Source organism: Colletotrichum aenigma (assembly GCF_013390185.1).
Source record: "Colletotrichum aenigma strain Cg56 chromosome Unknown KSG_Cg56_contig01, whole genome shotgun sequence".
Taxonomy (NCBI): domain Eukaryota; kingdom Fungi; phylum Ascomycota; class Sordariomycetes; order Glomerellales; family Glomerellaceae; genus Colletotrichum; species Colletotrichum aenigma.
Window position 1 is genome coordinate 3,607,694 of NW_023500907.1, and position 12,230 is coordinate 3,619,923.

The 12,230-nt window shown below is 54.1% G+C and overlaps 3 protein-coding genes across 3 annotated transcripts; 1 reads left to right on the forward strand and 2 right to left on the reverse strand.

Annotated features, from left to right (window-relative positions):
* Positions 1-301: 301 nt before the first annotated feature.
* On the forward strand, positions 302-3,719 carry mph1-1 (ATP-dependent DNA helicase mph1; the record flags this gene model as incomplete). Its single annotated transcript, XM_037316229.1, has 2 exons — positions 302-529; positions 609-3,719. The coding sequence occupies 2 exons, from the start codon at positions 302-304 to the stop codon at positions 3,717-3,719; spliced, it is 3,339 nt and encodes a 1,112-aa protein (XP_037184668.1).
* A 1,049-nt stretch (positions 3,720-4,768) lies between these two features.
* CGCA056_v000969 (uncharacterized protein) lies at positions 4,769-4,966 on the reverse strand (the record flags this gene model as incomplete). The annotated part of the gene is made up of 1 exon (XM_037316230.1): positions 4,769-4,966. The coding sequence occupies one exon, from the start codon at positions 4,964-4,966 to the stop codon at positions 4,769-4,771; it is 198 nt and encodes a 65-aa protein (XP_037184669.1).
* A 4,467-nt stretch (positions 4,967-9,433) lies between these two features.
* On the reverse strand, positions 9,434-11,818 carry ace1 (Zinc finger transcription factor ace1; the record flags this gene model as incomplete). Its single annotated transcript, XM_037316231.1, has 3 exons — positions 9,434-10,757; positions 10,809-11,020; positions 11,081-11,818. The coding sequence occupies 3 exons, from the start codon at positions 11,816-11,818 to the stop codon at positions 9,434-9,436; spliced, it is 2,274 nt and encodes a 757-aa protein (XP_037185654.1).
* Positions 11,819-12,230: the final 412 nt, after the last annotated feature.

Below are 12,230 nucleotides of genomic sequence, written 5' to 3' on the forward strand. Positions count from 1 at the left end.
CCCTGGTCCCACCTTACAACAATGGATGCCCGGTCTGGAGCTTGACGGCCGGGTGGCTCTTGCGCGCGGAACCTTATCTTGATTATGTAAGTTTTTAAGTCATGTGATTATCTATGTGACTCAGATATGCGCTCGCGTCAACGACGCGTCTCCATGCGCGCATCGGGAGGAGCACTAAGTGGCCACCCCGCCAGCTTCAACCGCCAGCTTCAAGTCGGCGCCTGATCTTGACATGACAACGACCGATTGACCGACTACCTCAAATCCATCAGCCCATTTGGGCGAGTAACAAAAAGCCGCTATGGACTCAGACGACTACGGTGACGATATTGCTGATGAGGACCTCTTTGAGGCCCTCAGCCAGACACAGGCTGGCCCTTCAAGTTCCTCGGTTCTCGTCTCGCAGAACCCCTCAAACATCCGCCATAGTGTAACCAATAGCGCTCTGGTCCCGTCTTTCAATCGGGTCAATGCAGGACGCCAGTCATACGGCAATAATTCCAGGGCAGCATCCAAATCCACAGCTTCTGTAAGTCATCTATCTTCACGAGGTGGGACGGTTGTTGCTGCCTTTTCCATCTCCCTATGTGTTCTAACTTGCGGACCAGGGCTTCTCCAGGGCAACAAACAACAAGTCCGCCAGCGACGAGCTTGATGATTTACCCTCGGATGCATTTTCGTCCTCGCCAGAGCCTGCTTTTGCATCTAGGCCGGCAGCTCCAGCGCCAAGGACGGTAAACGGGCTCGCTCGCACAAATTCAGCAACTTACCGCCAGACAACTTTACTCGGTGGCCGAGTGGCAGATGACTCTCCAATTCAAGCAGCCCAACCTGGTTTCGGTAGGGTCTATAGAGGAGACAAACCGCAAGAACCACCTGCCCATCATGCCCTTGACCGCGAAGCCATGAAAACTTGGCTCTATCCCACCAACCTTGGAGCCACGAGAGATTACCAGTTCAGCATTGTCAAGAACGGACTCTTCAACAATACGCTTGTTGCCCTTCCCACTGGTCTTGGCAAGACATTCATCGCTGCAACCGTCATGCTCAACTACTTTCGGTGGACCAAAGATGTCAAAATCGTCTTCGTGGCCCCTACGAAGCCTTTGGTGGCCCAGCAAGTCGACGCGTGTTTCAACATTGCTGGAATTGCACGATCCGAAACGACGCTTCTAACAGGTGACACAGCACCGGCCCTTAGGGTTGATGAGTGGCAATCCAAGCGAGTGTTCTTTATGACGCCCCAGACTCTGGCCAACGATTTGTCCCATGGTTATGCAGATCCCAAGTCGATCGTCCTTCTGGTTATCGACGAAGCGCATCGTGCAACGGGCGAGTACGCGTACGCCAAGGTCGTCAAGCTCATGCGTCGCTTCAATCCCTACTTCCGTGTCTTGGCCTTGACAGCCACACCTGGCTCCAAAGTTGAGACCGTGCAAGAGATTATTGACAATCTCGGCATATCTCACATTGAGATTCGGACGGAGGAGTCCATCGATATTCGTCAATACGTACACCAAAGGAATGTTGAGCAGGTTTTGCTTGACCCGTCCGACGAGATGTGCGAGATCAAGGACCTGTTTACTAAAGCCCTGAAACCCCTCATGGACAAGCTCACGCAACAAAACATTTACTACGGACGAGACCCAATGTCCATCACGGCATATGGCTTGATGCAACAACAGAAGGATTGGTTTGCAAATGTCGGGCGACGAGCCAACCCGGGGCTGCAAGGCATGATGCGGTCTGTCTTCTCCATTCTTCAAAGCCTCGCGCACACGATCAAACTACTGAACTTTCACGGAGTGAGGCCGTTCTACGAGAACCTCAATGAGTTCAGAAGTGAGGTTGAGGAAAAGGGGGCAAAAGGATCAAAATACAAGAAGCAAATTTTGGAAAGCGAGCATTTCCAAGAAATGATGTCGAACATGGAGAAGTGGCTTCGGATTGATGGATTTGTGAGTCATCCGAAGCTAACTGAACTCCAAGACCGAATTCTGAACCACTTCATGGACAATGGTGGGAATTCAGCAACTCGCGTCATCGTATTTAGCGAGTACAGAGACAGCGCCGAGGATATTGTCCAGGTACTGAATCGTCACAAGCCACTCATCAAGGCCACAGTCTTTGTTGGCCAGGCAGATTCCAAAAGGTCAGCAGGTATGAAGCAAGCCGAACAGATTGAGACGATTGAGAAGTTCAAGGACGGCAAGTACAATGTACTAGTGGCAACATCCATTGGTGAGGAAGGTCTAGACATTGGTCAAGTCGACCTGATTGTCTGCTACGATGCATCCTCCTCGCCTATCCGCATGCTGCAACGAATGGGTCGAACCGGACGAAAGCGAGCGGGAAACATCATCCTGCTCCTCATGCGGGGGAAAGAGGAAGAGGCATTTGCCAGATCCAAGGACAACTATGCGGAAATGCAAAAGATTATCAGCGATGGAAGCAAGTTCAATTTCCGTCATGATTTATCAGCCCGGATCGTCCCTCGAGACATTCGTCCAGAAGTTGTCATGCAACACATTGAGATACCCATTGAGAACACCCAGAACCCGGCGCTGCCTGAGCCGAAGAAGCGAAGGCAGCCAGCCAAGAAGAAGCCGCCCAAGAAATTCCATCTTCCGGACGGCGTCGAGCTTGGATTCACAAAAGCATCAGATTTTGGCAAGCCAACCGCAGGGGCTAAAAGGGGTCGTCCACCGAAGCAGCCGGAGCCAACGGAGGCAGACTTTGTTGAGGACGTACCATCTTTGAACTCTGTCGTTTTGACCGATACTCAACTAGCTGAACTGGATAGGATATACCGTTCTCTGCCAGCAAGCACTACGAAGATCGAAGAGACTGAGATGCCGAACTTGACGTCGTACCCGCTGCTTCAGCGACGACTTCGACCAGTCGAGAGGGTTCAACATGGCGTAAGGACCAAGAAGTTTGTCAAGCTCTGCAAGAAGCTTTCTCAGCAGCAGGATACTGCGAGCCGGTACACGAAACCTTATGGGGAGAAAGATACCAGCCGATACAAAAGCATCCCGGTGCCGCCTTTTGCAAGCGATACGGAGGACGAGGGTCCCCCAGCCACGAGATCCGTGATAGAATTCTCCGACGACGACGATGTAGTCGAGCAGTCCCGCCCCAAGAAACGCGTATCTACCGGTGCAGTGAAACCTAGGTCATTCATGGCCGCCTCTGCCCTCATAGACGATGGCCTCAACGACATGGAGGAGGAAGAATCCCCTCCGCGACGCCGCCCAAAGCCAGCGGCCAAGAAGCGCGGCAAGAAAGCCACCAAGAAAACCCGAGGTGGCATCAACAGCGATGAACTCGGCGATGACTGCTTGCGGGACAGCGACGCGATGGATACGGACGGTTCGGACGATGGAGCTGACTTGGTGGATTTCGTTGTCTCGGACGACCATCCCATGTCCAGTGTGCGACCGACGTCATCCAATCCACCATCGAGCCAAACTGCAACCCCCGATTCTCCAACGCGGACAGAGACATCAAAGCCGTTTTACGTGCCGACTCAATTTCAGCCCACGCAGGAGTCGGTGGACTCGCTGCTGGATGATGACGACGATCTGCTTAGCAGCACGAAGCGGCCGTCGACAAGCAGGGCGCGGCTCGATTCCGAGCCAGATCATACGCCGCAGAGACAGGTGGGAGGCCGGCAGCAGAGAAGGCGCCCGGTATTTGACAGTGATAGTGACGAGTAAGCCCTGGGGGCAGGCATGTATTGTTGAATAGACACGAGTAATATCTGGCAGTTGAAAACATGGCACGATCGTGCATAGCATCACCAGAGAACGAATTGCATGACTGAATGAACGCATTTCATTATTCTACCTCTCCGCATCAACCTTCGTCCCCCAACACCAACCTCGAAGCTAGAACGCGCACCTGTAGGTCTAGTCAGCAAAGTTCCAAACCCAGATCAATCTTCAATCTTTCCAAGCGGAAAATAAGACCAATGTCAGAAACCCAATTTAAAAGCACTACATCCCCACCCCACCTCCCTGCGCCCCTACCCCGACGACGTACGAGATGGCACATGACGGTGCAAACTTCCCGCAGCCATGGTGTCCAGACAGATAGGATGTCAACAGGAAAGCGAAGCCGAAGGGAGCAGACCTCCGGAGGGAAAAGAAGAGAGAGAAAAACAGAAGAGAAAAACGCAGAATGTCCCAGAAAGCAAGGAAAAGAAGAAAAAGACAAGCGCCGTCCCCAGCCAACGAACCAAACCACAACATTTCCCCGCCTCGCTCCCGCCGAACACCATCGATGTAAGCGCTGTTAAGCATCTTCCACCATCCAGAGTCCAACCTCCAACGCCGGCCCTTAATGTCTGCATAAAGGTCCGCACCCCGCCGCCCGTAACGCTTGCACGAACAATCCATGCCAGAAGCAGGAGAGAATGTCAAGCAGGCGTTCGAGGCGCGTTCCCCACGGAGGTAAAGTTGCGCGTCCATCGGTAGACCGTTCGGTGCCGGCACGCAAAGTGCAGGGGCTGCAGAGGTCCGCGACCGGGAAAAACACGACACTCGCCCTCTCCCCCCCTCCCCCGACTTCCCTTTCCTCCCACATCTCGCTCTCCCGCGCTCTCCCCCTCCTCCCCCCGTTCCCGAAGGCCCTTGAAATGCTCCGGGGCGTCTCAGACGGCTCTTCCTATTGAGATACGGGTGATGCGAATTCATCATATGTTGGTCGTTGCGCGTGCGTGGAGCACACACGCGTGATTTTGTGACGTGAGGAAAAATGAGTTGGCTTACCTCTCAGCGACGGATTCAAAAAGAATGAGTTTGAATCCGTGAAGCTTCGATGTGCGACGTTCGTGCTGCGACGCGGCGGCGTTGACGATACGCGTTTGGGGTGGTGGTGGATGGAAGTTGGGAGGAAGGAAAGGCGAAGAGATTTTGCCGACGCGCTTTTTGGAGCTGGCGGCACCTTGCGGTGGGTGGGGCATGGAGACCTCAGGAATTAGGCGAAAGGGCGGCGGTCCGGCGACAGCTGGGTGTAGATACCCCACAGGAGCTTCACTGAGTGACACCTCAGAAAGTTAGGTAAGCCGACGGGGGAAGCGGGACAGAACGGTTATCCCCGCCGAACCCGTCTCACATGGACGACGGGAGCATAGGGACTACCTTAGTACAAGACACCAAACGGTCTAACAACGGAATACAGTCACCAAAAACCAGGAAAAGGCCCAAAGAAAGCACGCTTAAGTCTACACTAAGGTATGAAGGGCCTTCATTATTCATCATCATTCCTTAGTGTAATTAAAGGGAAAGAGAAAGGGAAAGGGGAAGGATGTGTTATTTTTTATTTTTTATTTAAAAAATAAAAAGGGGGGGGAGGGAAAACACATGGGGTGAACTGGCCTCGTGGTATTTGGCCTGCTGGGTGTTGTGGTAGAGAACGATGTGGTTCTTGTATGGCGGGAGGTGGAGCGTTGAGCTTGTTGAGGCGGCCCGCCAGGCTTGTAAGAGGGCCACGCACTGTTTAACGCTGCGGGTGACGAGGGACTTCACAATGGCCTCGACCTTGTCCATGGAAGGGGCTGACCTGGACGTATGCGGCCTGGCCTCGCTGGAGCGGGGTTTCTGATTATTGGCGTCGTCCTGGCTTCCTGAGTAATCTTCTGCGGATATCTCTGCGAGGCTATCTGGGGTGTCGTCGCGGGAGATGTTGCAGTTGAGGTCCTTCACATCCTCATCATCATTTTTATGGTCTGTATTATCTGTGTCGTCTGTCTTGTCGCTACTAGCAACATCCCTAGCGTGGCTCTTGCTATACCTGTTGTGGGGCCTATTTTGTGGTGCGGCTGGCGGGTTCTGTGGGTGTGTGTTTGTCTGCGGTGAGACTAGGATTGGGTTATATGGCACGTCTGCTTGCTGGCATGTTGGGCCGCGGTGTGGGCTTGGCTGGTGCTGGCTAGTGTGTTGTTATTGTCTGTAGGATTGGTGGCCTGGGCTTGTTTGCCTGTTGACGTCTTCCCCTTTAGATGTCTTTCACGCCTGAGCGTAGATGCCCTGTTGCTTGTGGCTGTACTATGGAGTTGATGTTGGGCGAGGGGCTGCGATGATGATGATGATGATGATGATAATGGTAGGGCTGGTCGCCTGCTGAGTGTAGAGCCTTCTGCGGCGTTGTCACCTGAAGATAGCGGGGAAGGGGGCATGGCTTTCTGGAGGCTGCGCTTTATGAGAGGGATATCTGCCGGCCCCCCCGCGCTTGGTCCCGAGCTACCCATGATGTCCTGGTGGTCTATGGTCCGACATTTGGGTAGCTTCCTCCGGCTGGGACCTGCGGCTGGGTTGCAGTCTGAGGAGGTAACTTTGTTGCTAACAGTGTTGGCGGCTGAATCGTCAGGCTACGTGCTCCCGGGCGGTTGGAGGGTCTCGCAGGTATTGCTATAGGGATGGAGGTTGCCTGTATATCGGCTGTTTGCGTCTGATGTGGGGGCTGAAGGGATGGTGATAAGCTGGGAGAGGCAGGGTCTGGCGTTGAAAACCTGGAAGTAGGTGCCCGGGGGCATAACGACGGTATCTCCCTCGATGCAGCTGAAAACATAATACGTCACATCCTACTGGTTGAGCATGGCTTTTGTGATGAAGATCTTATTGTGGAGGAAGAACTGCGAGCAAGGTGTGGCGGGGGGGGGGGGGTTCCACGCGTGGGTTGCTGTTGTTGTTGCTGCTGCTGCTGCTGCTGCTCGCCCTGTCCTTTCCCCCCTCCCTGTGACGGCTGGGATAGGATAGCCCTTACGCAGTCCTCAAGCCTTCGGCTGGATGTGGGTTTGACGATAAGCTAGACCTTGGGCCCTCTGCGGAAAATAATATCAAACGTAGCGGAGGATGAGCGCTGCAGGTATATGCTGGGATAACTGAATGGCGCTGGGGAGGTGATGATTGTGGCTACCCCGTCTTTGGAATTGGCGATGAGGGCTGGATTGGTCAGCTAGCTGTCGCCTGTGACCCCCGCCTGATTGTATATGCTAGCGAAGTAGGATGTGATGGTGTTAGGTAAGGGCTGATGGGAGAAGGAATCAGCCATGTCGGCCTGTATGGACGGCGCCCTTGGTTGGGGTGAGGCGCTGCGACGTGGGCTCGTCTTGATGACGACGGCCTCCTGCGTCTGGGTGTTAGGCTTCGGCATGTTGAGGATGGACATACTGGGGGTTCTTGACGGGTAGAAGGTATACGTCTGGACATACGCTGGGGGGTTGGCGACGTTGAGTGGCGGCTTGACTAGCCTGCTACCTTCTTCGGTCTGGAGGTGAAGCTTCGCGAAACCTATACTACTTGATATGGGGAGGTGGAGGATTTGATTGTAGGTTTCCGCCTGTATGGACTTGAAGATGCCCTAGGGAAGGTTCATCGTTATATCGCTGGCTGGGATGAAGATGGTTATAGGGGAGGACCTGGTATAGGATGGTGGCGTTTGTGACCTCTCCTGCGCATTTTCCTTGGCTGCTGATGGGGCTATGTCTGGCGTCCTGGGCTTCGATGTGACGATGGAATTGGGCAGGGATGAGAGTGTTGAGCTGAAGAGCTGGGCTGGCCGCGGGTCTTGCCTGCTTGGGAGCTTCTGGCTGTTTTCTCCGTCATTTAGGGGGAGTGCGTCACACGCGGCTTGGGCAGTAGCGCGCAAGGCCTGGCTTGGATGGTGTATATTATTGGGGCGTGACTCGGGAGACATGCTTCTTCTGTTGGTCTCACAACAGAGAGGTAGGAGATAGGAGGTAGGAGGTAGGAGGGGGAAGACTGGATAGCGGGCTATGAGTAATGCAGGGACCCCTTTTGTATGTGTGTGTGTGTGTGTGTGTCTAGGAGATACCTGTAAGGCGAGGTGGACCTAGGTAAGGTATATTGAGTTGGGTGAGGCAAGTATCAAGGTAGATGGCGGACACTTAATGATGATGCTACAGACAGCTAAAGACGGCGTGAGGGCCACGGGGTGAAGGGGGCGGAAGTAATTCGAACGGCAAAACACGCGGTTGAGAAGTTAATATGGATAAACGGGTGTTGAGAGAGGGATGTGGCGGGTGAAACAGGCCTTCTTCTATCGCACAAACAATACGATGTGGAAAGTGTACAATACAGTCCCTGAAAGTTTGTATAAGCAAATACCAGCCCGAAAAAGCAAAGCCCCCATGAAATTGAGCCAGGGGGATATGTAGTTTGTTAAAACACCCCAGCATCTCATATGCAATCATGGGGCCTAAGTACCACGCTTACAAACATTCAGGGACTGTATGGAAGGGGTAGGTAGGTAGTTGAGAATGAAGACTCCACTTCTAGAACGAATCAAGACGCGTGAACTCCAGCTGGATATTAGTGATGCCGACGCGCCGAGATTCGCGTTATAGGGTATCTAGGTATGCATTAGAGTCATACGGCAGTCAACAAGGTGCGCCTCCAGGCGGCAAACTGCGAAGAAGAAAACTCAGAAAGGAAGAAAGATCTAGGTATGCATGTATACGTTTGCACAACCCCATGCCCTTAGATACACAGGGTCAAGCAGAGCGGTGCGGCGATCAGGTGCCAGGGCGAGCTGTGTCGGTAATGCTGCGCTCTGAGAAGGGAGATATAACTACTGGCTCTTTGAGATTCCTAAATCTACCTATCTACCCTTTTCCACCCTAAAGTTACGGTGCAATCTACCTTCCCTTGGCCCCTATTTGCCAACGAAATTGATTACGCGCCGGCTCCCTCGTATCCCAGCCCGCAGATCCCTTCATCGTAGGAAGAGCCGGAACCTGAGACCCAATCCCCCGTCAAGCCCGATCCGTCGCCGTGAGACTCACACTCGCCGCCCCAGACGTCATACGCCTCCACCCTTAATCCCGCGGAGACTTTCGACTCTCTGCCGGAGCCGTGTCCGCTCCATCTGGGCCTCTGGGGCCCCATTTCTTTCATTCCGTCCGTGATATCCAGAGCAAACAGTCCTTCAGTGGATACTTGGTCAACAGTCGACACAGCATCCCACGTCACGGCATTGCTCAACGGACGCCAGATAGACAGAATAGCTTTTTCTTCTTCTCAGAACTTGCCATATCAAATTTCAAAGCGATATGTTTAGAGATCTGCTTCCTCACACCCGTCGGCTGACTAGCGGAGACCTTTTGTTCTGTTGGCCCCAAGTCACCACATCTCGTGCCATACACATCCTCTATCGTCAATCTCATACCATTAAAAATGAGGAAAGAGATAAATCCTAGAGCAAGCAGGGTTGTTCTGCCAAACCAATTGTACAAAAGCGCGCCAAAGAGGACAAGTCGAACATCCGACATCCCCGAGCCAATACAAATGGCTCAATCCGTATCCAGTCATAAAATCATAAACCTGTCCAACACCAAGAAGTTTTTGTCACACTTGCGCAGCTCAAAAGAGCTGTCACCGTATTCATCGCACACTCCGCTGAAGACCGTTTACTGGCTCGGGAAGTTTGTGTAGTCGATGTTATTCCAGTCTAGTGACTGGAAGGGGTCTTGGGAATTTTGGGAGTAACCCAGACCGGCGCTCGGTACCTCGCCAAACAGAGGCTCGAAGGTCTTAGTGGCATTGTTGGACGGGAACAACTGAAAGTCGTTGCCGCAGAAGTTGTCACCGGCGTTGCCAAAGTTGTCATCGAAGCTCTCGTCGACCTCAGCCAGCGAGTTAGGTGTGAAGAGCATAGCATTGCCCTGGCCGATGGGGGAGATGTGAGGAGCGGGCTGAGCCGGCATCATCTGCGGCTGGCAGGCGGGTACAGGCTGGTAGATGGGGAAAGCCATGTTCATCTGCTTGTCGGCAAACACGGCGCGGTCAGGAGTGGGAAGCGAAGCATGCGCAGCGTAGATGTCGTCTTCCACAATAAACTCCGGACCGTCTTGGTACGAGTACGGGCCAAGAGAGATGTCGGTGTTGGGAGTATTGTGGTCGGACGGGGACAGGGACATCTCGAGGTCCACTTGGTTGTCGAACGGCTGCTGGACGCCTATGACCTGCTCAAACTCTTCATCGGAAATGTACGAGGGGAATTCCATGCCGTCAATGTGGGAAGCGAAGTCGCCAACGGGGCCGATGGGGTGCAGGGGCAGCATGGGGTCGTTGAAGTTGAAGTGCTGGGCCTGGTCCATTGGCGGAGGAGTGGCAGCACTGCTGGTGGAGGGGGTAGGCATGTGGTGAAGCTGGGGAGTGGCGTGGGTTACGCTGCCGGCCTTGCTGTCCTTCTTGCCATTGGTCTTGGTGCGGACGTAGGTCCAGCCATGAGCCTTCTCCATGTGCTGCTTGCAGTTGGACTCGCGCTTCGACTTGTAAGGGCAAGGCTTGTACAAGCACTCGTACATGGGAGGAGCCGAAGAGTGCTTGTCGTTGTGGTGGCGGTCCATCTCCTTCTCAGTCGGCCAGCCGTACTCGTGGTACTTGCAGGTGGGAACAGGGCACTTCCAAGGACGCGAGTGAGTCTTCTCGTGCTTGGTCAAGTCGCATGGGCGCTTGAACTCCTTGTTGCAGCCAGGCTCGCGGCACTTCTTGGGGGCGAGCTCCTCGGGGCTGGCGTTCTTCTTGCGGCGGGCCATGGAGCGCATGATCTCCTCCTCGTCCTCCAGCTGCTGGCTCATGGAGCGCTTCATCTTGATGGGTGCGGAGTCGTCCAGGTCGACCTCCAGACCAGTAGCCATGGAGATGGCCTTACCGTCCTTACGAACGCGGACGAGCTCAGCAGGGCGTCCGTTCTCGGTGATGCCACCGTAAAGCTTGATTTCGTCGGTGCTGTTTGTCGCGTTAGCAGGGGCAAATAATCCCGGAGCGGGGTTACCATACGAGATCTCAACGTCTCCCTTTTCCTTGGCGGCAGCGAGTTGGCCTGCGTACTGGTGAAGCTGTTCGACAAGATCGATAAAATACCCGTTAGTGTAAGGTCGGTCGTTGGGTCGAGTCTGTTCTCGGTCGCTGAGGTATTCCACGGTGGCTTGAATGCAGCGGATCGACGTCAGGCAGAAGTCGAGGTACAAGGCGGCAGTCTTGGACCTCCCCTTCATCAACAATCGATAAGTATTTCCCCAAAGACCAGTATCAGTCAGTGCTTGACTTACCGGTGCCATGAAAATCAAAGTCTTTTCGAGATCTCTCAGACAGATGATCTCCTTATCTCTAATGAGTCTAGGAACATCGAGAACAATGGGCTCAAAGTCCTTCAGGGCAGGCTTGGCCCGAAGAGGGCGCAGAATGTGCTCTGTGATGCGGTTGGCAGCCTTTTGGCTGAGGCCGCGAAGGTTCTCCTTGGTGGATGAAGAGGTGGCAGCAGCGGACCTAGTAATGGCAGAGGCCTTCTTTGATGCGGTGGTCGCAGGCTCTGTCTCGGTGGTAGGGGCGACAGAGGTGCCGAGTCCGCTGTCTGATTCATGATGTCTCGAGGAGCGGCGGGTTCTGGGACGCAGAATGCGGCGTTCCGCTTCCTTTGACTTCTCCTTGGCCATGGCGGGGTCGACAACGGGAAGGTTGAGGAAGCCTCTGGGAACGGGAAGGCTGTCGTCACGGAAAGACCTGGCCTTGGGCGAGACGATGGTGATGTTGGAGAGAGAGTTCTCAATGTCGTCGATCATCAACGCGGCGCGACGGCAGTGGGCATCAACGACGTCGTCCAGGTTTGTCTGGGAGCGTCGAAGGCTAGGAGGGGAGGCCAAGGCATCGTCTGTTGAAGAGGTAGGGCTGGTGGGAGAGTGGAAGGTAGCACCCTTGCGAAGGGTCATGTTGGTCTTAAGGCTAAGGCCGGCAGGAGACTCCGGGCGAGTCACCGGAGTCCTTCGTCGAGGGTTGACGGAGACGGACATGGTGACGGTAATGACACGGGTGTCCAGAACTCTGTCAACAAGGAGAGTGTTAGATATCTTATGGGTTCATTCGAGTTGTAGGGCTGAACGGGACACGGGGTGTGAGTCACGACCAGGACAACGCCGGTACGCCAGATGCAGGATAGTCCTAACTCTTGGGGCCAATCGTCCCCAAGGTTTTAGGATTGGCCAATGTGACAATGTGGCGGCAGATGTTTGAGACGGGGAACGTGTGGACGAAGTAGAAGAAAGGAGAGGTCCTAGTCTTACAATGTGTGATAACAGCTGGTGCGGGAGATGATGGTATGTCGGCGACGGGAAGTCTGAGGATGCAGGAGAGACGATTTAAGTCGAGGCCGAAATCAGTCTGCCTGATTTTGGGGTCCGGTCTGCAGAGTGCTGGATGCGAGAC